At 38.6% G+C, this 27,353-nt stretch overlaps 1 protein-coding gene across 4 annotated transcripts in view; it reads left to right on the forward strand.

The window, feature by feature from the left end:
• The first annotated feature begins 2,863 nt into the window (after nt 1–2,863).
• BICD2 (BICD cargo adaptor 2) overlaps nt 2,864–27,353 on the forward strand; it is an 81,864-nt gene continuing 57,374 nt past the window's right edge. For 2 of the 4 annotated variants that reach the window (XM_087709054.1, XM_087709056.1), the window contains exon 1: nt 2,864–3,379. In XM_087709054.1, coding sequence (XP_087565180.1) covers nt 3,140–3,379 — 240 coding nt within the window. In that variant the 5' untranslated portion in view covers nt 2,864–3,139. Of the gene's footprint in view, nt 3,380–9,389; nt 9,630–27,353 lie in introns of all 4 variants that reach the window. The other 2 variants (XM_087709057.1, XM_087709055.1) reach the window with 2 other exon arrangements.

The raw sequence follows: 27,353 nt of genomic DNA on the forward strand, positions 1-27,353 counted from the left end.
ACTTTGTATTTCATCAGGAAATGCAATTTAAGCAGGTTTGAAAACTCACCACGCTCCTACCAATGTGCTTGAATCAATTAGAATAGAATAGAGTAGAATAGAATAAAATAGAAATAGAATAAAATAGAAATAGAATAAAATAGAAATAGAAATAGAAATAGAAAAGGAGAGTTGGAAGGGACCTTGGAAGTCTTCTAGTCCAACCCACTGCAGGAAACCCTTCAGACAAATTGTTATCCAATCTCTTCTTAAAAATAATTGGCAATGTCCATTTTACTCTACAAATTCATGGAAACCTAACCCTAAGTGAATTTCCCCACAATGAGATTATCCCATATATTTATCAGGAAAGGTAGCTAAGACAGTCTTGAAAAACAAAGCCCTACTAAACATGCCTATTGGCTATGAATTTGATGGCAATATCCATTTTGCTCTCTGAATTCACGGAGACCTAATCCTAAATCCACCCACTCCTGTGGAATTTTCCTATGTATTTACCAGGAAACATATAAAGGCAGGCTCGAAAGGTTATCACCTGCCTAAGCATTTTCTGAGCTATGAATCTATTTTATTCTCCAAATTAATGAAGACCCAATCCTATACTTAAGTAGGTTTTCCTTCCAATGGGATTTTCCCATGTATTTTATCAGGAAAAGCAGACTTGAAAGGTCACTGCCCTCTGCACATACTATTGCCTTATGAATCTGTTCACAATGTCTTTTTAGCTCTATGAATTCCTGGAGACCTAACCGTAAGTCTAAGTGGATTTTTTCTCTAATGGGATTTTCCCATGCATTTTACCAGGAAACAGAGATAAGGCAGGCTCGAAAGGTCATCACCCTCCTAAGCATTTTCTGAGCTACGAATCCATTGGCGATGTCCATTTTGCTCTTCGAATTTGTGGCGGCCTAACCCTAAGTGGGTTCCCCCCCGATGGGGTTTACCTATGTATTTTATCAGTAAATGTAGATAAGGAAGCTTCAAGAGGCCATTGTCCTCCTAAGCATTTCTCTCATCTACAAATATATTGGCAATATTCATTTTGCTCCATGAATACATGGAGACCTAATCTTAGCTCCAAGTGGAATTTCCTCCCAATGGGATTTTCCCATATATTTTATCAGGAAATGTACATAAGGCAATATTCAGATTTCTGCCCTCCTAAGAATACCTTTGAGGAAGCTTTCCTGGGAAGTCCACAGGTATGTCCAAGTCCACAAGGAAGTTCACATCAATGCAATATGATGCTTAGCCTTTTTTTTTCTCCCCATATGAAATGGAGTTGATATCCTACTTTAAGCAATCAACAGGTTTGCTGAATTTATAGTGTTATCTTTGGCAAAGTATTTTATTCCTTTGAAACTGCCATATTTACAAACTTCTGCTGAAGCAAGCTCTTTGCTTAACTTTGTACCAGGTGAGGAAGACATTCCTTTTATTTGTATTGACATCTCCCACTGTTTACTTTTGTTGGGTGTTTCTAGATTTTACTGTTTTCATGAAATAAGACAAAAACTTCTTAATTTTTTCCCCATGCCATGCATAATTTGATGCAACCAGTGAAATAGCTTTCCTTCAGAAGTTGTGGGTTCTTCATCACTGGAGGTTTTTAAGAAGAGACTGGACAGTCACTTGTCTAAAATGGTATAGGATCTCCTGCTTGATCAGGGGGGATGGACTAGAAGACCTCCAAGGTCCCTTCCAGCTCTATTCTGATTGATTGATAATTTCCTTTTTCTAACTAAAACATGCCAGATGTTGATTTTTCACAAGGGCGGCACCATCAATTTTTTTTCCAGCTTGGCTAACATATGGCTGATATGGTTTAGTATGTTGTGTGATTACTTTATGATCCGATATGTCATGTGAACCTAGAAAATTGGATTCAGTAAATAATGATTCAGTTAAGCAAAGCCATTGGTAATTTCACAAGCATTTTGAGATTGGCAGATGCAGTCACCCTGGTGCTTTTACTTAATAGTGGAGAGCTCAGTGCTGCTAGCATGTTGTATTGCATCTGAATGTTTAAAAGCAATCTAAAACTGGTTTTACTAACAACTTCTTTTCAATTAGATATAAACGAAGACTTCCTTGATTTTTAGAGTTCCCCTCCTTCCCTCTCCTGCCATATCAACAGCGGCTAAAAACAAATGTGCAGCCCAGAGGTGGTATTCAGCAGGTTCTGACCAGTTCTAAAGAACCGGTAGCGGAAATTTTGAGTAGTTTGGAAAAGCGGTAAATACCACCTCTGACTGGCCCCGCCCCCATCTATTCCCTGCCTCCTGAGCCCCAGCTGATCAGGAGGAAATGGGGATTTTGCAGTATCCTTCCCCTACCGTGCCCACCAAGCATGCCCACAGAACTGGTAGTAAAAAAAATTGAATCCCACCACTGGTGCAGCCATTTAAGCATCTGCAGAATTTTAGCTTAAATCTTATCACAGGCTGTGCCAGCTACCAGTGCAAGAATGAACAATTCAAAAGGTATCCTGCAGTACATCCGATTCCGATTTCTCGTCCCCACGTCTCTACATGCGGACTCAACTAGGAAGGGCCGCTAGGGGTCAGTATTCAAACAGACGGCGCTTTGACACAACCGCACTTGCACCGAGGATAACAACAGCGCCGGGCTGCCAGATTGATTCTTCCTGTGCAAGAAAATTCCTTAAAGAGGCCGGAGCTTGCCATCCATCTGGGCTTGCCTCCCTGTGCATTATGGGAATCGTAGTCTACACAGGCCCCATCTGGGCTAGGCTGCAAAGGAGCCGAGACTACAAGTCCTACAATGCCACGGGTGCATCGGTTGGCCGTTCCTTTTGAATGATTTCACTGCGGTTTACATTCCCAGGGAGTTTCGCAGCCGCAGTCAGAGACTCGGGTGGGGGGTAGAGGCAGGAATCATGGTGTAAGCGCCGGGCGATCGTCCCCGGTTCATGGCACGCCGGGCAAGCGGCGCTGGAGAGGAGAGGACCATGGTGGTGGCCGAGGGGCTGGCGGGGTGCCGAAGGTGCTGAAGGGGCGGAGGGTGCTGCGGGGTCCGTCCTCCTCCTGCTTTGCTTTCCCTGCCGCATTTCCTTCCTTTTTGCCGGTCTGGAAACCCCCCCACCCCACCCTCTGGGCCGCCTCCGCCTGCTGCGAAGATGTCTCTCGCCGTGGAAGAGGAAGAATACACCAAGCTGGTGATGGAGTCGGAGCCCGAGTGGCTGCGCGCCGAGATCAAGCGGCTCTCCCAGGAGCTGGGCGAAACCACCCGGGAGAAGATCCAGGCTGCCGAGTACGGGCTGGTCGTTTTGGAAGAGAAGCAGCAGCTTAAGCAGCAGTACGAGGAGCTGGAGCTGGAGTACGAAACCATCCGCACCGAGATGGAGCAGCTGAAGGAGGTGAGGGGGGCACGGTTTGCGCAGGCGGCAGCTGGGCTGTCTGTCTGTCTGGCGGCAGAAGCGGCTCCTTCTGCAGCAGGGGCGGCAGGCATAGGAAGGCCGATTGGGGAGCGGGATGGGTGGGTGGACACAGGCAGGAAGCGCTTGGAGAATTTGCCCAGCCAAGCTTTTGGCCGAGCGCACGCTTTTTTTGGGGGCGGCCAGGCTTTGGCTTCGCGCAGAGATTTCTTGAGGTTTTTTTTGACCCTTTGGCAGAGGAAGAGCCGTGAGGGTAGGGACTGCGGTCAGATGAGCTAAGTGTCTGGCTAGCGGGGTGGGTATATAGTGAGGTTTGCAAATCCAACCCCTCCCCTGCTTAAGATGCCCCTTGGATCAGGGGTCTCCAATCTTGGCAACTTTAAGCCTGGAGGGTTGCCGCAGCAAAGTGGGCTGGGGAATTCTGGGAGTTGAAGTCCTCCAGGCTTTAAGTTGCCAAGGTTGGAGACCCCTGTTAGATAGTCCTCACCAGAAAGCAGCTTCTGGCTTCATTGTCCTTTGGTATATCAGGCAGATCCCAGGCATATTACCTCCTCCCCACCACACCCACCCTCCATGCAGTGTCACAGGAGCCACCAGGTGCTGGATTCTTGATCCCCCTCCAGCTCCTTTGCTCTGGCGTCATGCCATGTAGTCCCCTTAAAGGGGCAGCTGAGCGTCCCTTAATGTCCCTCTTCTGTGACATCTGCCAGATCTCCTTCCAGAACTGGGAAATGGGCTGTTAAAGGATCCTTGAAGGATCCTTAAAGCTTGAGTGATCCATCTGCCCACCAGCAAAGGTCCTTCTCTTTCTTCCCTCTGCCGCAGAGTGCTCAGGCCTGTTGGCATTTCCGTTGCTATTTAAGGAGCACAAGCCCCACAGGATTTTTTCTCAATCTGGCTTCTCTAGAATTGCCAGAGATTTATGGGCCTTCTGTTTGTTTTGGTGTTTGACATGTTCTTCACTGGACAATTTGGGGAACTTCGATTTTTCTGGCCCACATTTCCTGCTTTTTAAGTGCATGCGCGTGCATACACATACACAAATCTCAATTTTGAAACTGATTAGTTTTAAGGGTTCATAAGAGAAATGTTCTCTTGTTCGGAATTGATAATTGTTTGGACAACGAAAAAACAAAACTCATTGATCTGAAAATTATTCACCTTTTAGAAACTTTACTGTCTTGGTAGTTCAAACCTTGTCTTTAATATGTACAATTGGAATATTCAGCATTGTACAAGGGTATTTTCAAAGAATTCATTTTTTGTTAAAACCTTAACAAAGGTTTGAATTCACATGTGCAAAAGATTCTTTGGTTTCACCATTTGTTGAATGGTGAAAATCCTTTTTCAGTTTTCTTGAATTCTTCTATATTTTCATAACCCTACAGAAATGATAGACCAGAAATTCACATTTGTCATTCTTTATTTAGGTAATTTTCTGTATATTGTATATATACAGTATTGTATATTGATTTAATTCTGGGTTTTTTTGGAGTTTTTTTGGATTTTCTATACTACAGCATCTGTTTTGACTTTGGAACCCTGACATGTAGTTTTCCTCTCATGCCTTTTGGGGACAGTATAGTTAAATGGGGGAAAATAATAAAAAATTCTTTGTGTGGTTCTGCCTTATCCAGCCCAGGTAGGTAGGAGAAAGAAAAGAGCTGTAGCAGAAGGCAGTGAGAGCGTAACATAGCAGGATGCATAAATGCTGGCTCCTTCCTTTTATATATCAGTTGTAGTGAATTATGGATTAGAAATGAGAGCTTTGTTGTGGTGTGAAAAATGGTAATTACCACAAATGCTTAGAGGGAACATTGGAGGGAGGTGAATCCTACCTCTATTGTTGCAGAACAACTAATAATTTGCCAGCAACAGGGGCATTAGCATAGGCCCAAATTAAAAGAGAACAGTAAAAGTTAATTTAATGTAATTAAATTGCAAAAGGCTCTGTACTGGCACAGTTTAATAATGACTTCTTTTTTTAGAATAAAGTATTTAATATTACTTATTTTTAAACATTTTTTTCAGCACGGCACCATTAACTAAAGCAAAGTGGTTCCTCCCCCACTCCCAGTTCTTATTAAATGTATGTGCGCATTGGTATGTCCAGAAATACTGTTGTAAGATAATGGAAAAAATTCCTGGAGGGCATATGGTGCCACTACAGTATCACTAATGGCTTTCTCTTACTTCCCCTCATGTTTACGCCATGTTTTAATGTTAAACATCTGCACTGTCAGCAGAAGTGCAAACATGTGGCCTTTCTGAGAAGGAGGTAGGATTATCACCATCAGTGGAGAGGGTGAGGATTTAATTTCCCTCCCAGAACTTGTGGCTCCTTCCTGTAACATCTATCAGAATTGAAATAAGTTATGGGTGGGGTGTGTGGAACAGTGTAAGCAGAAATGTAGTAGGATTTGAGCTGGGTATGAGTGAGCCCAGGTGGAAAACCAGAGAGAGCTTCCTCAGAGAACAGATGCTAATAAATTCCTAAATGCTTGGTAAGGGGCCTCAAGATATAATTGCTGGTCATTTCTTTTTGAGGTGGTAATATCATGAGGGACCAGGGAATTAACAAATATTGTTGCAGCTATTTGCTACAGAGACCCATCTCCATTTAGGATGGGCCCAGAAGTCCCCTTGCTTTTCTGAGCTGCTCTAAACAAGGAAGCCAAATTGTAAACTGCTAAAGTGCAAGTAGTGCAAATCTCACAACCCCTATGGGTGAGCATAGGTCAAAGGGCCCAATTGTGCCTGGTATATTGCAGGTTATCAATGGAGCATCACTTCAAATCATTTATCACAGCCAGAAGACAAAGAGAATAGCAAGGTAACAACACCCACAAAATGAAACTATGTACTCAAGTAAATAATGTTTCCCAAGAAATGAAACAAATAGCAAAGAACAAAAATATAATAATACAAGAGAAAGAGTGCCCTAATAACATAAAATACAAGTAAATAGATAAGGTGTATAATAGCCTTTAGCTATCAGTAAAGTGAATAGATTAAAGAGAGGCACAAAGAGAGGATTATTTGGGTTCTTATCAGACAAGAGGAGCAACAAATAGAAGTTGTGCTCTTTGCCTGGGCATTTCCTCAGGGTGGGGAAGGTGAAGGTCATTCAAGAATAAATTCCTATAAAGGGAGTAACAAAGGAGCACATGGCAAGGAAAGAGGGGTTCCACCACAAAACCGCATTCGACTAAACCACGCTCAACGAAACCGCGTAGCTGACGTCATCAACAGTGCGACAACAGCGTGGAGACAGAAGCACGCTGTAAACGCTAAACCTAAAATTAACCCCTAAACCTAAACCTAACCCCCCTAAACCTAATCCTAAACCTAATCTAAACCTAACCCTAAACCTAACCCTTATCTTAAGTTGAATCGGCTTGCTTTCAAAGCACTATTTAAAGCGCCCTTCTTTCTCCGCGCTCGCTGTTGTCGCCCTGTTGATGACGTCAGCGACACGGTTTAATCGGGCGCAGCTTAGTCAAACACGGTTTTGTCGTGCCACGGGAAAGAGGACATCTTCACTGCCAGGCTTTCTCATTGATCCTACCTACTTAGACTTCTAGATATTTGTTCATTGTAATTGTTGAACTTAGAAAGGAAGGTCTTATTAGTTGGATTTAGATAGTTAATAAATCTTTAGACGCTCACTGCCTTAAAGAAGGTTTGGTCTACTTTGAATAACTCTTTCTTAGTCCCTGAGGTTCTGGACAACTGCTTTCCAATGGTAATTTTTTTTTTTAAACTGGGCACAAATAGTCCTCAACTTACACCAGTTCATTTACTGACTGTTCAGTTGCAATAGCACTGAAAAAGTGACTTGACTGTTTTTCACAGTTATGCTCTTTGCAGCATCCCTTTGATCACATGATCAAAATTCAGATGCTTGGCAACTGGTTCATATTTATGACCGTTTCTATGTCCCAAGATCATTGGGATTCCTTTTTGGGACCTTCTGACAAGCAAAGTCAATGGGGAATTCACAGATTCACTTAACAACCAAGTTACTAACTTATCAACTGCAGTGGTTCACTTAACAGCTGAGGTAAGAAGGGTTGAAAAATGGGGCATAACTCACTTAACAAATGTCTCACATAACGCCAGAAATTTTGGGCTCAATTATGGTGGTAGGTCAAGGACTACCTGTACTGGAGAGGATGACAGCCATCCAGCACATTTGGGATAAATCAGTTACCTAGCTTCATTTCACTGGGATGTCATACCTGAATGTAGCATAGAATCACCCTTGTTTGCCCCAATTGAGATCTCAGGTGTTTTAGATTTTCTGGAATTTATCATCAAGCGTTGATACTGCTGATCATAGCATGTTGCTAGACAGCTTCTTAAATTGAGTATTGAAAGATCAATGAAATTGTTTCATTCATACCTGCAAGACTGATATCATTAGTCCACTTCCCAGAATGTAATGATGGACTGAAGACCAAGAAATTGATATGGACTCCATAAAAGTTGGATAAATGTTTCTGAAGGCTGGGATTTAGGAAACAGGCATATATTGAATAAGGAGCATTTCCTCTGAAATAACAGCTGTGTACAGTAGTTTGGGATTCTAATTAGTTCCCAGAAGAATAGGTTATTCCAGCAGCAAGAAACTTTGGCTAGTGTGGCTAGGATTTCAGCTGAATGGATCCACTTCCTAATAATCTCTTGGTCACATTCTTTATGTGGGGTTATACCTTGAAGACTTTAGAAGCAGCAACCACTGTAGCATAAGACTCAGCTTTTTGATCTTTAAGTAGGTTGACTAAAAAGAACCATGTAACACGGTTTGCTTGTGAGCTGCCAGAACCAGTTTAAGGTATTTAGTTTATAGAACCCTAAGCAGCTTAGGATACATTCTTTGCTTAAAATGGTGTTTCTCTCAATACCATCTAGCCTTCTCTTTAAGATCAGCTGGGAAGATTCAACTCATAGTGCAGTACGGCTTGGCAAAGCATCTTAATGGCAACTTCCCAGTTAGAAAACTTTCTTGGCTGATCCCCTTGCTTGCTTCTTGGAGACAACAGTTATAAAGGGTATATGGGTGCTCACCAGCAATTTGCATGATAGTAGGGTCAACCTGTATTTTAGATTGCCAATTACTTTGCTTTTCTATTCCTTTTTAAATAAACATTTTAAATTTTGTGTGTAATGTGTACACATTTTGCTGGCGATTTAAGATAAGTTTGCTGGCGATTTTATAAGTGTTGTCCTCTTATAAATCTCTAGGTGTGACATATAAAGCCTAAATAAAATCTATAGTTTGTATAAGTAACAAAATTCTGTTTGTGTGGAATTTTAAGTTGATATTCATTGAAAGGAGTGGATAAAGGCTAGGCTATGGAAAATTACGGTTCTTGGATTTTTATGAAATTGTGGAGTCTTGGCCTAATCTTTAACAGATGTATGCTGAGCAATCAGCAGAAAAAAATTGGATTTATGATGTGGTAGCTTTTAAAAAAAACAGACTTTGTTTTGTAAACTTTCTGGGAACATTTTCAGTCCTCCTCTGCATGTTTAGTTAGAAGTAGTTCATCTGATTTCATTTATATAGTATATGCTTATACAGTAATGTAAAAGACATCTTGAAACCATGTGATCTGTGGCTTGTAACTTTTGTGCTGTATTTTCAGTTTGTACTAGAAGAATATGAACATTATAAACAGATATTCTACAACTAGAGTTATTTAGGTCATGGTGTAAAAATGTTTTATTTTCAGTTTTATTGTTTGAGTTGTCTTGGAATTGGTGTTTAGATTTTTCATAACATGGCATATACTGTTATATAATACAAAGAGCAAATAATAATTCGCTAGGTCTCATGAGGTTATATGGTAAGAGTTGAGCTCTGTGTACAGGAGTGAATTTAATTGAAAATGGGTACCTATGGAATTGGATATTTTTGTGGGATCTGTCCACATTGAAATTGAAATTTGAACAGGATGGTCGAATAACAAATTTGCATCTTCTGCAGACACAGCTAATCTTGAAGAAGTGAAGATTTCAACTTATTTTAACATTGAAATGAGGGAATTAAAACAAATCCTTCAAAACCTGGACATAACTGACAACATTTTCTTGATAGCTCATTACATTTCAATGAAAAGCAGACAACAACAGTTCCAATTTGCTTTTATCCGTATCCTATTCTACAATAAGGTTTCCCCAGTTTGATGTTCCTTGGATGTACCAACTTCTGCATGAACTAATCTAAGTAAGTTTCCCCAGTTGTTTATCTGATGTTTTTGGCTAGAAATGTCACATTAGGAATTAAATATCACATGTTAAATGCTGCATATAAATGTTGAACATGAATGCACCCAAAAAGATATACATAAACACAAATGAACATGTCACATTATTAATACTATACTGGTTAAAACTATAGCAAAACTTATGTCAAGGTTTTGTGTCCTCCGCAGGATTATATTTATGTTTCCTTATTATAAATAGTAACAGACAAAAAATAACCATAAATTGGCATGACACATCCAGTCAGGGTCCCTTAATTAAGTGAGATGAACCCTAACAGGGACTCAAACATTAGCCTATCCAAAATGTGTTAGCCTGGACCAGAGGTGGGTTGCTCCTGGTTCTGCCCAGATTGGGCGAACCAGGAGTAGCGGTGACGGAAGGCTCCACCCACTTGTGCAAACGCTTCTGCGCATGCGCAGAAGCGTCACATGCGCAAGAGCGAACCACTGGTAAAAATTTGGAAGCCCATCACTGGCCTGGACTAAGAGAGACTGACTGGCCCAGTGTTAGCTTCCATGGTGAAGGTTTCTAGTTTTCTAGTTTCAATACCTAATCTAATTCCTTTCTATGACAGTAGCTATGATCCATTTTAGATGTGATAATAAGTGTGCTTAGTATTGTACATCCACAAGAAAAGTGATTCTTGTTTCAAATGAACCAGAGTTGTGGACCAAAGAGGCTATTGGAAGCTTATACTTCCCACTTGGGTAATTATGGATTTTACTGGAAGAATAAAAAAAACAGATGCACAAGAGTATTTTAAAAATATATATAAAGTAAATTCTAGAAGTTAGCAAAATTAACCGAGAGGAAAAAGTGCTGTTGGAAACAATATACCAATACCCTTTGAACTATAGAATATAGCCTCATGGCCATAATTAATAAAATTCAAGTAGAATGGAATGAGTTTTGGGGAAAAAATAACATGTCAAGATTAGCCGCTAGCCCAACGAAAGCAACTCTGGATCTAAGCCTTCCTTACAATAACCTATAACCCTGTGAAAAACTGCAGATGCAACATATCTCCATAAGTAAATCCATAAACATAAAAAGCAGAGAAGAAACTGATAATATTGAAAAAAAGGGGAACTGTGGCCGTTAACTTAGACAGTAGATATTAAATTGAACTGAGAACCATAGCCCAAGCAGCCTCACAGAATTGCAATTTGATTCGCAACATGGTCACCAGAAGATTGGGTGGATGTATTTTAAAAAGAAGCCAAAGTTGAGAGAAGAAATGAATTTAGTCATGCTGATCAGAAAATGAAGGCCTGATCAAGGCCTGATTACATTTGAAACATTCCCCAAAGTGAAGAGATTACTCTCTTCCCAAAAGTCGTCACCATGTTCCCAAATCAGAGGTTTTCCAGTGCAGGAAGTAAAGCAGAGGCAATGTGACTTGTTACTGACCTTACTGCTCCAGCTCACTTTTAATGACTGACGTTATGCTATTTTCTTAAATAACTTTTTCCTTGTTTCAGTTGGTGAAAGATTGCTTCCAACAGAATGAATGAGAAAGAACTGTAGGAACCCAGCTATTAACATGGTGCTAATATCTCAGCCGTTCTTTTTAGAGCAGGTTTCCACAGCTGGTGGCCCATGGCTGGGGAGAGTTGGAATAGAAGTCCAGATTGACTAGAGAGCATGATATGTTGGGAGGCTGGATTGACAAAGGAGAGCAGTGTCTTGATTGTGTAAGCATGCTCTTTGTTCTGTTGCTCAGGTCTAGGCAAGCAGATTAAAAGTAAAAGAGTTCTTATCATTTTTTTCTACTGATATATTTGCATTACTAGGCTTTGAAATTAGCAACACTTATGACTTTCTCTTAGGTTTCCTTATGCTTTCTATTTGCTTTAATTTTGGGATTATTTGCTCAGTTAGTGGAAATTGAATCTGTAAAACAAAATTCGTTTCTATGGCTTATCAGACAACACTGAGAAAATATGTAATTTATTTCCTCTAATAACAATATCGCTGCAGCTTACATAGTTATCAGATTTGCCTTCTTTTAACATTGTTGGTCCTTGTTAACATTCTTAGCTGAAGCAGACAGACAATATTCCATGTCTGTTTTATCTTCATGTCAGTATATCAGTTATTTATTTATTTGTTTATTTATTTATTTATTTATTAGACTTATATACCACTTCATAGGGCTATCAGCCCTCTCTAAGCGGTTTACAAATTTTTTAGCAAATAGAGTCAGCAACTTGCCCCCACAGTCCGGGTCCTCATTTCACCCACCTCGGAAGGATGGAAGGCTGAGTCGACCTTGAGCCGGTTAGCTACTGAAACAATGATAACTGAATGATATCCAGCTCTGCCAATGTCTCCTCTTCAGGGAATGAGCATTTGATATATCTTGCTGAATGTGCAACAAGAACAACAACACAACAACCAGAATATTCTAGTATAAACATCTCAGCCCCTAGTATTTTGTTCAGAACCATGTGTGGATCTCTTATCACTGCAGTTATGGTTCCCTAATACCCTTGTGCCCTATTTCCTTTTCTATCCTTTGGACAGCCTAATTTTCTTTCCGGACTCTGGTTTGTAAGAACATATTTGGTGCCTCCTACAATGACAGACAATCTCAGGATTCAGGTAATTATTTTTATAGAGAAACTCTAAAGATAATTCTTCTGAAGGCATCTGAGAGTTTGTTGGCATTTTATAGATCTCTGTAATTTCAGGAAGCCTTAGTCTTTACATTAGAAAAAAAATATATTTAATTTCCCTCTCATATGTGCAAAGTTCCCTGCAACTTATGTAGTATAGTATACTGTTTTCTTCCTTGTAAGGGTTCAAAGGTCCCTTAGAGATCACCTAGTTCAATTACTTGCCCAAATAGTAATCTACTGTAGCATCCGGTTGAGGAATCTATACAGCTGGGGGAGGAGTGAAGAGAAAAAGCAAGCTTAGAGCCCTTGTGGGGCAGGAAGCAATGAGGATCTGATATCTCCCTCCCCTAACTCCTTAAGGCCTTATCTAGCTGTTCCCAAGAGAATGCAGTCAGTCTGAAGAGATTCTTGTAAATAGGCTAGCAATAATAAAGAAGTAACTCTGTTCACCCAAGTCTGCCATTCTAATTCCTTCTGCCTGACACCTTTAGCAAATAAGAATTCCCTGGTTCCCAAGAAAATCTATGTTATTGTTGAATAGCTCTTACTATTCAGAAGTGTATTTTAATGTCTGACCAAAACCTACTTCCTTGTAATTTAAACTGATTGAAACAACTCCAGCAATTTAAACCTATCTTCTTAATTATAGAGTCTTTAAGATACAAGGAAACAACTATTAAGTTTCCCTGTGATATTTTTTCCCTCCAGGCTGAACACATCATGAATCTTCAGTGCTTGTCCCAAATTTTTCCTTTTAGATCTTTTATTATCTTGATTGCTTTCCTTTGGGCCTGTTCTAGTCTATCCATGTCTGTCCTTCCACATTTTAGGAAGGGCCATGAAGCATGACTCAATATTTGAGGTGCTATCTGGTTTAGATAGCTTCAAAGCTGTCCTCCATAGTTTCTGGAATCTTTTGCTTATCCTAATCAGTCATAGTGAAAATGAAAAATTTGGATGACATAGAAAGTATTTTAGAGTGGGCTTGAAAATGATAAATTTGTTTCTATGGAGAAATGTGTGATCACTTAAAGCTTGATAATCTTAGAAGATTATCAACTTCTGTGCCATATCTTGTGGTTTGGATAAGTTGTGAAATGTTATGTCCACTGAAGATCTGTAACAAAATCTTTCAGAACGTGCCTGTCACAGAACAGCACCAATCTCGGTTTCTGATACTGAAGTGAGAGATGTGTTTCCTGAAAAGATAAAGCAATTCTTTTGCATCATTTACTGTACTTTTCTGCTCAGCATTGGGGATAGGGCTTTTTTCCCCCTGAAATTTTGTGAAGCAAATTTTCTGCAACCCTGATGGCATTATATTCTTTATATATTTGGTCAATATCTCCTTTTGCTCCTGACCCCTGACTCTGCTTTTGGTACAGCTGATAGTATGATACAGCTCAGAAGATGTGGATGATTCTAGCAGAAAGGCTGTTGTATAAATATCACTGGAAAAGGAGCATTCTTACTATTATGGTAGTGATCATCTTATCTCTAGAGCAGGGGTCCCCAACCCCTGGTCCGTGGACTAGCATAGGTCCTCGGCATGCCAGAAAGTGGGCTGTGCAAACAAGTGAAGCCCCTTCCACAGGATGCAGGCAGCATGTGAAACCGTATGTGTGTGTCTCTCCCTCCCTCCCCGTTCCGCAAAAAATACTCACTCCATGGTCCCTTGTGCTGAAAAGGTTGGGAGCCACTGCTCTAGAGTGTTGTATCTGGTACTCTTTCTCCTCTTCTCTCCTCCCGGCTTCCATCTTTAACATTCTGTCACCCTAGAAGCCAATGAACGTACAGAAGACCTTGATTGGGCAACCAGGGTTGTTTTTTCCCCCCTTTTTATTCTATCCAAGTACCTAAAAAATCTTCCAGATATTTGAAACACTTTAAACAGAAGAATTTTGGCTGTCAGGAATAGGCAAACCGGCTGTACAAGTTCACCATTGGCAAGAATAACGATATAGTATTATCCTTTATCTTTGTGTTCTTATTTGGTCAGGACAAAGAAAGTGTAGATATCAAGAAGAAAAGGAGGATGTTTCTGTGGGAGGGAATTGTAGTCAGCAGTGGCAAAGGAATATGCAACCAATCTAAATGACTCTAGCCATTATTTTCTTATTTCATCTTCCCCTCTCTTAATTTTGTGCTGCTTTTTATTTTTGATCTGAGGAGGAAATATGGATGTTCAGGAAAGCAGTCTTTGGAAAGATATGCATAACCCCACTTTTAATAGTGCTGCCATAAATAGTGCCGTTTTTAAGATAGCAGTACTATTGTAAATCAGGGATAGTTGAGATTTTGCAAAGTCAACTTTAATTTGAAGACAGTAGTGGTTTGCAGAAGCTAATAACTTTCTGTCATAGGGGGAAAAATCAGGCCTTAAAATCTCTACTTCAAAAGAGGTTATGTGTTTTGCATGGTTCTTTGATGTATATTGTGATGTCAGTACAGCTCCCCGCAAGCTTGAAATGAATCTGCTACCTTGAATTCCTTTTGGATTAGCTCAAAGGCAAATGGGTGCAATTTTTAAGATTAAATTCTTTAGATCATACAGAGTTGGTGATACTCTGGATTGATTTTTTTTTAAATGTGCAGTTTCAGAAACTGTTAATGTTTAATGTTTCAAGTATTGTAAACTCTATCTATTTAAATCATGTTTATTATTGATGTTTTCTACCCATATGAATTATATTGACTTTTAGGAAAAATGTCCTTGCTTGCTATTAATCATTTAAATTAACTATTTAATTGATTCAAAACTTTAAGTTCATGTAGCAGGAATCTTTCTTAGACTGGACTTTCTTTGAATATGCTTTTAAAAAATAAATAAATAAATAAATAAATAGAAACAAACAAACCTTTAAATGGCAGCTCTTTCCATCCCCCAAAAGATGAAAATTCTACTTTAATTGAAATTCTAGTTTGGGTTACCTCCACTGTCAAATATGAGGGAGATGGGATCTGGAGAAAATAGTAATACCAGTCTTGGGTTACTGTCCAAAAGCTTCATTTGCCTACAATTATCTTTGAGTTTTAGGTGTTAGGACAATGTTTTGTTCCATGTGTTTTTGATCACTTGGATAGAGAACTTTGTTTCCCACAGAATATTTTGGATTGGCTGGTGGAAGCATTGGTTAAACCTTTTCCAAGGCCAGCGGTGGAAGCATTCTGCTTTTGGGGTGTTACAGCTAGGAGAAAAAAAAATGCAATCCAATGCAATAGGCTGTTGCATTGATGCTGTGAACTTTGATCTTATATGATGCGACAGCTATTGGTTTTTTTTTTTTGGTTTTTTTAAAAAGCATTTTATTTCCTGGGATTTTAGTTTAAATTGTGTGTTTTAACTCTGTTGATTGCTATCTATTGTTAAATGGAAGCCACATTAAAAGTTCTTGAAATACAATACACTTTATCAAACAAATCAATGATTAATATGAAGCCACAGTGTCCTCATTATTGGCAAATAAACATTGAAATAGTTTTTGCTATATATTATAAAATTATTATTAGTTTGTTTGTGCGTGGATAACTGTATCTTAGAATGCACCCATTTAACTGAGACTGAGGCTTAAGACTGCAGTTTCTTTTATTTTAAAACACCTTAGCCAACCCTCTATACTGGTAGTCTTGGACTTACGACCACAATTGTGCCCAAAATTTATGTTGCTAAGTGAGCCATTGTTAAGTGAGTTTTGCCCCATTTTACGATCTTGCTTGCCACAGTCGTTAAGTGAATCACTGCAGATGTTAAGATAACAGTTAGTATTTGTTAAGTTAACATTTGTTAAGTGAATCTGGCTTCCCCATTGACTTTGCTTGTCAGAAGGTCATAAAAAGTGATCACCTGACCCCAGGACACTGCAACCATCATAAATGTAAATCAGTTGCTAAGCGTCTACATTTTGATCACATGACCGTGGGGATACTGCAACAACCATGTGAAAAATGGTCATAAGTCATTTTTTCAGTGCCGCTGTAATGGTCACTAAACAAACTGTGGTAAGTCAAGGACAATCTGTATTTATATCTTCCTAGTGATATTTATATAACTTGTCCTCATCATTTTTATTTTTAAATAGCCCACAGATAGCTAAAGATGGACAGCAGAAAAAATACAATATGCCTAAAGCTTTAGGAAGGGGTTCTGAATCATGATAACATAATTTTGCCATAATATAGTCTGATACATTGTCTTTAAAGAATCACATTTGCTAATACAGTGTGATTTGAAAATGGTCTTCTAACAATTGGGGTGAAGAAAAATAAAGTGGGTGGCCTCAAGTGAGTAGTTCTTTTCCATTCTACCATATGTGAGGCAATGACTAATCAGTGACAGTGAGGGGGCAGAAGGCTACTTCCAAGGAATGAGTCATTCTCCAAGTATTCATCTCTGTTTTCTCTCTCTACTTTTGGTGGAATCTAGAGATGCTTTTTTTCCAGTGTTGGCAGCTGAAGTATAGACAAATGTAATTGGTTCTGAAATATAATTTATGGAAACCTTGACAATCAAAGTAGTGATACATACAATTCTTAACATTTAGTATCTAAACAGATTTTTCAAACACTGTGTGACATTTCTGCATTTGTGGATTGTCTCCCCCTACCACTTTTTAATTTTTTCTGTTCACAAATAAGGTTTTGGTACAACCAATAGTATGGCAAACTTTGTTATCCAGCACCAAGACTCTGTCAGGGGTTCCATAATTGGGTTTCAAATGAATCACAGCAGATCATTTTTTTTAATATGCTAGCAATAGGCTGTAATAAAATTAATCTTGTGAGATACAACTTCACTTTTTCTTACTTTTTGTTTTTGACATGGTTCTGATTTACTTATTATTGTGGGTTTTGCTTTCTTTTTTGTTGGTGTTGTGCGTTGTGCTGCCTGGAGTCCTTTGGGTTTGGATTAGGTTAAAAGCCCTGTACATAAGCAAAGCAACAAATGGGTGTTGAAAAATAATAAATGAATCACTTTCTAGAATTACTGTATATTATCTGTCTCTCTGCCTGCCTATCTACAGAATGTCATTAGTATTATTGATTCCAGTATTAGACATTAGCTGAAATCATACTTTGCATTACAGTAAAATAAATTAGTTTGGTTTGGCTCAGTAAACCCATCCAGCTGTAATTTATTCAGTAAACCATAGCTTGGCATGATGTGTAAATAAGATTATAGACTTGGGATGTAGAAAAGTAAGAGGCTTACTAAAGGGAGTGAGATGTAGTAACAGTGCAAGACTCTTAAATGCTTGAGCATCTGTTGGAAAATTAAATCAACTAAACTGCAGGGTGTCCAAAATTCCTCAGTGGTCTTATTAATCATTTTCTAGAAGGTTGAAGAAGAGTCAAGGAGATCAAGCACCAAAACGGAAACGCTGGCTGAAGAAATGGAAGTAGTGGAACAGAGGTGGGGTGCTCCCAGTTCGGCCTGGATTGGGTGAACCGGTAGTAGCGGCGGCAGAAGGCTCCGCCCACTCACCCGGACGCTTCTGCGCAGAAGCGGCGCATGTGCACACACACGAGCAAACCGGTAGTAAAAAAAATTGGAAACCCACCACTAAGTGAAAACCATGAGAAGAAGGGTCAATCTTATCTTAGGGATCAAGATACTTCTGAAAGATGAATAAGAGCACAATATTACAGAATGGGTTTCAAGGGAACTAGTTTCAATAAACTAAGAAATATTAGGGAAGAGAAGTGGGAAGATATTTTCAGATTAAAGAGACCAAAGAAGAGTTAACAACTAAGTAATACAATTATGGACCCTTTGAACGAGGAGAAAAATAGGGAGCATTTAGGAAACCATTATTGGATGCTATAGAAATTGGACTTAATGTAGAAAAAATCATGTCTAGGAAGTGGAAAGGTCAGTTGATTTTAGTTTCAAGAAAGTTTGAAAGAGTTTGAGTTAAATTAAAGCACAAAAGTAACTTTGACTTGCAAAGTAATCTAAAAATAGCCAAAAAGACACCCCCCCAACTGTGTCAGTAGTATAATGAAGAAAAAGAAGACCAGGAGGAGTGGAGGCGGAATCACTAAGGGAAGATGGTAGGATAATAATAGACAGTATGGGGAGGACAGAGCTCCTCAACTCCAACTTTATTTTGGTCATCTCCCAAAGGGGAAATAGGTTCATAGGGACAGAAGCAGAACAATTTCCCAAAGTGGTGCTATTGTGTTTTTTAAATAATGCTTTTAACATTTAACAATATTTTTCCTGTGATCTTGGAAACAATGGAGACTAAAGAGAGGTGTGTTATATTTTTTTCAAGGGCATATATTTAAATATATAAATACCCATTTTAAAAAAAATAGGGGAAGACTACATGTTTAACTATAGACCAGTCAGCTTGAAGTCAACAGATTATTAAGCAGTTACTTTATAAGCAATTAAAAAAATAATGAATTGCACCTGCATGGTTACCAAACATAAGTCATGTTAACCAATCTAATCAGTTTATTTGAGCAGGAGAATGTGGTGGATTTGATTTCATTCAAAGAAGTGTCCCATAAGGTTCTAGTACAGAAGTTAAGATAAAGCAGGTTGGACTAATCTACCATAATATTGGCCGAACCATCATACCAAAGCATGCATCGGTGCTCTGCGTCAGGCTGAGGAAGTATTACTGTACTATAGGACTTCATTTTAGAGAGCAGCTGATTTGATCAGAAGTTGCTGTTGTGTAATGCTTTAACATGGTAGCTCCTACGTTCTTGAATTTACAGTGTTCTCCTGCTATTTTTGAAAATGTTGAAAATCAAGTTTTCAAGTATTTTTAATGTAAGATCTTATCATTGGGAGATAAGATCTAATCTAATGATACTTGTACTGATATAATTCCATAATGTCAGATACTGCTGTATGTTTTTTTTCTTGGGTTTTACTATGTATTTCAATGCCAAACACCACCCAGAATTCATTAGAAATGTGATGGTGTAACGATGAAGTAAATAAATAAAATTATTTTTGGCAATAGCTTTAAGGATAATGAATATTTTCAATCAGTAATACAATCTGATGAATTTCTAGTTTTAGACTATATTATAGAGCAAGTTATTTTGTCCCTGGCCACTACAGTTGCTTTTGTTTCTCGGATCTCGTTCCATAATACAGTTAACATTTTCACAATAGTTGAATACACAGAATATCAGAATTCACAAGCGCCTTGGGTTTCTCAGTATTCTCTCCAGACTGTGCTTAATAAAATCCTCCCTACTATGCTCAACCTTTTAATACACCCCTTTGGTTTTATTGAAGGACTGTTTTTTATTTCCAGATTAAAGGGGTTGAGATTTTGTGCATGGGAACTTCAAGACCTCTTGGAAAACAGAATGGAAGAGGACCAAATTTAATGTTAGGGAGGAGCCAGAAAGATCAAGGTTGAAAACGTGCCAGACTGCCAGACTTGGCTTAGGGCTGGGGACAGAAATCTAGAAAAAAAACATTGCTGCTTAAGCCATGTGACTCCAGGCAGGAGGATTATTAAGAGGCCGGAAATTATTCAAAAAGACATGTTCCACATGCTGTCCAAATCTCCTTTATATTATACATTTTAACCCCCTTAAACCTTGGTTTTTAATTTGGAAACAACTGCAATTTTTTAAGAATTGAAAGCAAGGTTATTTTACCTATTGCACAAATCTCAGTTTTTTAAAATAAGCGATGCAGTGGAACTGTGCAATGATTTTCTGCAGGACAAAATCTTGTAGATATAATCTGGATAGGAAATGAATTTACATTAGGTTTGAGTATGGACCAGGAGATCCTATTTTAGGACCACAAAATATTGCTAAATTATTTGAAAAGCAAAGTAAAATATTGATTTGCTGAGAACAACCGAGGCACAGAGACTTTTTCATCTTGTCTTTTGCATACAGAGATGTGTTCCAACATACGGGGGTGGGGGGGAGGATCAGTGCTGTTTGCCAAAATTTAAGATAAATGGATCCTTCTGCCTTCCAAGTCATTAGGTTTCAGACTTGGTCTCCCATTAAGTTTCTAATTTTGTGCGTAATTGGAGCACAATGCTTTTTTATTCCTTTTAGAAAAACCTAAGAAACAAAGGCAGTTTGAATTCAGCAGGAGGTGAAACCACACTGTATGTATTGTAACTCCCATCCACACCAAAGATTTAGCCCAAAGTCCTATTCAAGAGAATTGGACTCTTGAGAAAATATAACAATATAAGTTCACTCCAGGATATACTGTAGGTTTGGGGAAAGTAGAAAAGTACATTTTCTTGTTTTTCTCATGCTAAATGTGCACGAGGATCTTGTTTCTAGCAGATGCACACCTTTTAAAATTATTATTGGATCATTTGCTATCACTAGTTTAAGGGGTTCTAGTGGAAAAAAATCAAGGGAATGATTCAATGGATAGGTTATAGGCACAGAAAGACTAGGGCATTGTCTTTGAACCTAAGAAGTTGGTAAAAGGCAATATGTCAAAGAAAAATTCAGGGGATTTTGTTCTCAGTACTTCATTTACTTATTTAGGAAAAAGAGTTCTGAAGAGAGGGTTTTTGTTTTTATTTGCAACTCTAAATTGCAAAAAGAGGAGGGAGAGGGAAGGAAGGAGGGTGGGAGGGAGAGAGGGGGAAAGAGAGGGAAAGAGAGATAGGGGGGGGAAGAGAGACAAAGAATGGGGGGAGGGAGAGAGGGAAAGAGAGTGGGAGTGAGGGAGAGGGGGGGGGAGAGATCTAGTAGTTAATGTACCAGGTTAGAAAGTGGGAGACCATGAGTTCTAGTCCACCTTAACCATGAAAGCAATCTTGGCCCAGTCACTCTCTCTCAGCCCAACCCACACAACAACTTGTGAGGAAAATAGGAATAGGAAGGTGTGTTGGATATGTTCACTGCCTTGAGCAATTTGTAAAATGAAAAAGGCAGGCAGGAAACAAACAAACAAACAAACAAGCAAACAAATAAATAATACATGTTGATAAATACTACCTTATGTTCATCTATATAGAAGAGAAATTCCTACAAGGAGCTGTAATTTGATATTATAGGTTGGTGAAACTTAAGAGTTTTCCAGATTTTTTACGCCAATGCATTACTTTCATCATAGAATCCCAGTGTTGAAAGGGACCTTAGAGGCCCTCTTGCCCAATATACTACTCAGTACAGGGATCCACTACACCAGTTCCCTGAACAGATACAGGTAGTCCTTGACTTACAACCATCCATTTAGTGACCGTTTGAAGTTACAATGGCATTTAAAAAAGTGACCTATTTCTGGTTTTCACATTTATGAGTGTTGCAGCATCCCTACAGTCACATGATCAAAATTTAGGTACTTGGCAACTGGCATGTATTTATAGGTCATGTGATCACCATTTGCAGCCATCCCAGCCAGCTTCTGACAAGCAAGTCAAAGGGGGAAAGCTAGGTTCGTTTAATGACCACACGATTCATTTAACAACTGCAGTGATTTGCTTAATGACTGTGTTAAAAAGGTTGTAAATATAGCAAAACTCACTTAACAACTGCCTTGCTGAGCACTGGAAACTTTGGACTCAATTATTCTTTTTAAAAAAATACTTTTTATTAAACATTTTAATCTTTAAAACAGAAAGAAAAACACAACAAGAAAAAGCAAAAAAACAAAACATACATAACAATATAAAGTAATTATACAGACTTCTGTATCCGCTTTCATGTTTAGCCTTTTTAGTTCTCCCTTCTGCATTGCCTTCCTATTGATTTTACTTTGTCCAATAATATAATAACAGTAGTACTAACACTTATAATAATATTAATCATTCATATCACCATTATATTTACATTCTCTATTTTCTGTTTTGGCTTCTGTTTTCTAGCCACTTATAAATTCTATTCTATATTTTATAGAAATCCGATTCTTCTCTTTCTTTTAGTCCTATGGTCATTTTGTCCATCTCTGCACATTCAAGTACTTTTCTAATTATTGTTTCGTCTGTGGGTGTATTGATTATTTTTCCAGTTTTGTGCGAAAGCAATCCTACCTGCAGTGAGTATGTGTAGTAGTATTATTGAAATTGTTTCAAATTGTACTGGTGCAAAATTCAGAAATTGTTGAAAGAAATTACTGAGCAAAAAATAGAACTGAAACCAGAAGCGTTCTTATTAGGACTATTAAACCAAAAAATGGACTCAATTGTTCATTTCCAACACAAATGAATCTACTGCCTCCCTGATGTATCTGCTGTGGAATCTAAGTGAGATCTTGAAACAGAACTGGCCATTTATTCTTTGGATACTGGAAATGGGGTATTTTACTTATATTAGTAAGACTTGAGCCTGATTGCCTCTCTGTAAAATGGTAAAATGTAGGACTGATGAGCCAAGGTGGCGCAGTGGTTAAATGCAGCACTGCAGGCTACTGCTAGATCAGCAGTTCAGCGGTTCAAATCTCACCGGCTCAGGGTTGACTCAGCCTTCCATCCTTCCGAGGTGGGTAAAATGAGGACCCAGATTGTTGGGGGCAATATGCTGATTCTCTGTAAACCGCTTAGAGAGGGCTGAAAGCCCTATGAAGCGGTATATAAGTCTACTGCTATTGATGATACCATTGCTTAATTGGTTCATAATGTTGGCTGAATGACTGCATTAAAAATACGTTTTTTAATGCTCTGAAGATGAATAGTTTTATCCTAGGCCCTGACCTGTTCAACATTTTTATAAATGACTTGGATGAGGGAGTAGAGGGGAAACTTAAAATTTTGCAGACGACACACATCTGGGAAAGGTGGCTAATAATTTAGAGAGGATTCAAAAATAGAGAGACAGGCTTAAGCAGAGGGTAGCTTTTTGAATAGTCAGTTCTGGATAGCACTATTCAAAACTGACAGTGACAAATTGGAGCAAGTTCAGAAGAGGGCTACCAAGATGGTGAAGAGACTAGGTAACAAGCCCCTACAAGGAATGTTTATACATTTAACCTATTAAAAAGTTGATTGACATAAAAGACAATATGATAGCTGTCTTCAGATATCCAAAGGGCTATCAGACAGAGCGAATAGATTTAATTTTCATTGCCACAAAAGAATAGTGTGTAAAACTATGAACAAGCAGGTTCAAGCTAGATGTCAAGAGAAACTTCTTGATTGGGCATGAAGTGGAACAAATTGCCATGTGACTAGTTGATTTTTCTTTTTGCTTCTCACAATGGTTGGATGGTCATTTATAAGAGATTACAATGCTGGACTATATTTTTTTTTAAGATCTCTTCCAATTCAACGATATGAATTGGCACCACAGCAGTTTACAATTGTTGTTCTTGGATTTATATCATGTATCGTATTTTTCAGAGTATAAGATGCACCTTTCCCCCCTCTAAAAGAGTGTGGAAATGGTGCGTCTTATACCCTGAATACAGCACCCCATTTTTGTGAAAAATAGGGGCGTTATTGCCTTCCCCCATTCTCCAGAAGCACCCTGCAAGCTTCAGCAGGGCTGGGGGAAGGGAAAAATGCCCCCGTTTTGGTGAAAAACGGGGCGTTTTTCACCAAAACGGAAGTGTTTCTGCCTTCCATCCGAAAGCCAGGGAGGACAAAAACTTTTTTTTCTTACTTACCTCTTCAAAATCTTGGTGCGTCTTATACACCGGTGTGTCTTATAGTCCAAAAAATAGGGTCATTATATTCAAATAGCCATGTATTTTGTTAGAATGTTAATGTGCATTTACTGGTGATGTTCCCAACTAGAATTAAATGTGAATAGTTACCTGCCTATTTCAGATCTCACATTCTCAGTCACTGTATTCAATTCTATCAATGGCTCAAACTGAATTATAATCTTAATTCGGTATGGGTGAGTATCCTTTATTCCAGAACATGTCTAGTCAAAACTGTGTCACCAAATTGGATTAATACGGTGCCTTCCTTAAGATTATTGTACTAGCAAATTGACTTTTAAGTGAAGAAAAACATGTGGCCTGAGTACTGACCACAGAGGACTAGATTCTTATTTTCCACATGAACAAACAAAGTTCTTTATATTAGAGTTGAATACTGTATACATATTTCAGTGTCTGCAAAAAACCCTTCATATTACATTTGTAATTGTGTAAATTGTGGAATGTAGTTGATGCTTCTGGGTGCAGAACTGGTGTATGAAGCTAAACCTCTGTTCATTCTTATGCCAGGGTTGAGGGATTATAATATTTAAATTGCTTGAATTTAGGAGATATGCAACTGCATTGGCAGTTATAAAATCCAACATTTTAGAACAAAACTTCTGTGAAGTGATTCCCTAAACCAAATTCTATTAAATCAGCTCTGTTTTATATATGTGGGGAGTCCCCACCCCCAACATCTGCTACAGAGTGAAGGCAATTAAACTCTGGATGAGTAAACTTAGCTAATTTAATATGACCTTGAAGTGAACTATATTAAGCATTCTCTTTGAACATAATATGAAAACTAATCACTTTAAAAGCATCCATCCTTGTGACACACAAATGGAAAAAAGTGTCATTTTAAAATCTGTTGGATGTCGGATTATTTAAACTGCTGGAAATGTTGCAACTAAGGATTTAATTTATTTCTGTGGAGTTTGTTTTTCATGTTTTGGCAATGTTCCTGCTGTGAAATTTCATTTTAGATACAGATTCGGATTGAATTTTCTTTTGTCTTTTTATATAATGTGTATTTAAATGGGAGTTATAATGCAAAACATACATTTGTATTTAAGATTTTTCTTTTTAAAATTAATCTCATTTGCACCCAGACAAAAGATAATTTTTAATAAGTCTATAAATTCATTTTTGGTGGCACATGAATGGATAAACTTTCTTTTGGGAAGGTATAAAACAGTATATAGGCAATAACTGTTTTATCCAAATTGCTGGGGGGAAACATAAAAATGCAAGTAAATAATCTGACAATATTAGCAATAGCAATAGCAGTTAGACTTATATATCGCTTCATAGGGCTTTCAGCCCTCTCTAAGGGATTTACAGAGTCAGCATATCGCCTTCACAGTCTGGCTCCTCATTTTACCCACCTCGGAAGGATGGAAAGCTGAGTCAACCCTGAGCCGGTGAGATTTGAACCGCTGAACTGCAGATAACAGTCAGCTGAAGTGGCTGCAGTACAGCACTCTAACCACTGCGCCACCTCGGCTCGGATATTGCTGTCATATAACATATGAAGTATACAAAATGTATGTCAAGACTACAAATATACAATAGTAAAAAGTTATAAGGCATAAAGTGCATTTATATGTCCAATTTCCTCACAAAAGCAACAAGTTAATGAAATATCCAGAATCAGGACCAATCTCTGACTCACTGTTTGATGAGCAAACATACCAATAAGGAGATGATCATCATTCCCAAGACTCTTAGCAGAGATTGTAATGCAGCATCTAGAAAAAAATACAGTGCTAAAAGTAGGGATCCAGTATGTAGAATCATCTTTGTCATAATAAAAAAGGAACAACTAGAGAAGACATGTGAAACAATCAAAAACAATCTTCAAAGGAATAAAATTCACAAGGGAAGAAGAAAACAATATACAACCTTTCCTGGACATCCTTATAAGGACATAGTAATGAACAAAAGAAATGGCAGCAAATTAGAAACACACTAACCAAGTCCCTACCAATAACAACCTCCATTGGAGGTGTTGTATCAGATGAGCACAAATGCATGGTAGCAATCCAGAACACCAGAAAAAGGAAACAGACGACCTATATAGTATCTCCCAACAAAAAGTTATTAATAAGTGCCTGACCAGTCAACCCCATGATAACACAACCAAACCACGTTATGAAAAGGTAACATTACCATACATCAACAACATCTGAGAAACAGCCAATAGGCTATTTCAATCATATGTCATCACTTTAATCCACATGTCATCACTTTAACCCACAAACCAACTAAAGCTTCCCCAAATATCTTAAGTAAACAAAAGACCCAGTAGCCCAAGAAGAAAAACAAGAGTTTTCTACAACAGCGGCACACAACCTTTTGGGCACCAGGGACCAGTTTTAAGGAGAGAGAGGTTTTTTGTGGAGGGCATGTGGTTTTGCATGCTGCCTGCATCCCATGGATGGGGCTTTCACCAGGTGCCTGTCCACAGGCCAGGGGTTGGCGACCCCTGTTTTACAACATATAGTGTAAGACTGAAACAATTATTATGTAGAATAGACAGAGTCAGAAGACTAACAGAACATATCCATGAATAGCAACTAGTTTTTAAAAGACACAAGCAAAGCTCGTTAGTTGCACAACACATAGACAAACTAAATTATAATTTCAAATAGGAAATTGAGCATTCTAGACCAAACTAAATAAAAAAACATTAGGGAATTCCTAGAAGCAGGCAGATAGAGATAAACTATGTTTGCACACACTGTACTTTGTATACACACTTTGTCCATTCAAAACAGATAATAAAAAACTGTAAAGGAAACAAAGATAAGAAATCCTATTTGCCCACAATCAACACCCAAATAAGTAGGGATTAACACCAGGAGTAACACCAGACAAACAATCAAGCAAAGAAACAACAGCCTGTCAAGAAAAATCATACACTCTCACCAACACTGACAGGACAACTCATTATATATAAATGAAAGCAAATCCCACTCCCTTGTAGCATTGATGATGCTACCTACTTGGGTACCAAAATGTTTGCAAGAAAACAACCAAGCTCAGAGAGCACCAAGGGCTTCACAGTTCAACTCTACAAATACTTTCTTCTATTGATGAATGATGTATATTGTATGAATATCAGTGGATTAAGGTGGATCTGAGTCAGTGTGGGGTTTTTCCCCTTGTTCCTTCTGATGAGTCAGTATAAAAAAATGGTTAGATATTCCTTCTGATTTTCCTTTTGTTGTAATTTGCAAGGAGCATCATAAGGCTTTCATTTTTTCCCCTTCTATCAGCTTGCTGAGCTCAGAGTTGGGTTTTGCCAGTTGGGCCCGGATCAACTGAACCAGTAGTAGCGGCGGTGGGAGGCTCCGCCCACCCATCCGGACTCTTCTGTGCATGTGTAGAAGCGTTGCGCAGGTCCAAACTGGTAGTAAAAAAATTAGCAACCCACCTCTGGCTGAGCTGCACTTGG

Source organism: Thamnophis sirtalis, unplaced genomic scaffold, assembly GCF_051295495.1.
Source record: "Thamnophis sirtalis isolate CommonGarterSnake01/CBP01778 unplaced genomic scaffold, rThaSir2_p1.2 scaffold_3, whole genome shotgun sequence".
Classification (NCBI taxonomy): Eukaryota; Metazoa; Chordata; class Lepidosauria; order Squamata; family Natricidae; genus Thamnophis; species Thamnophis sirtalis.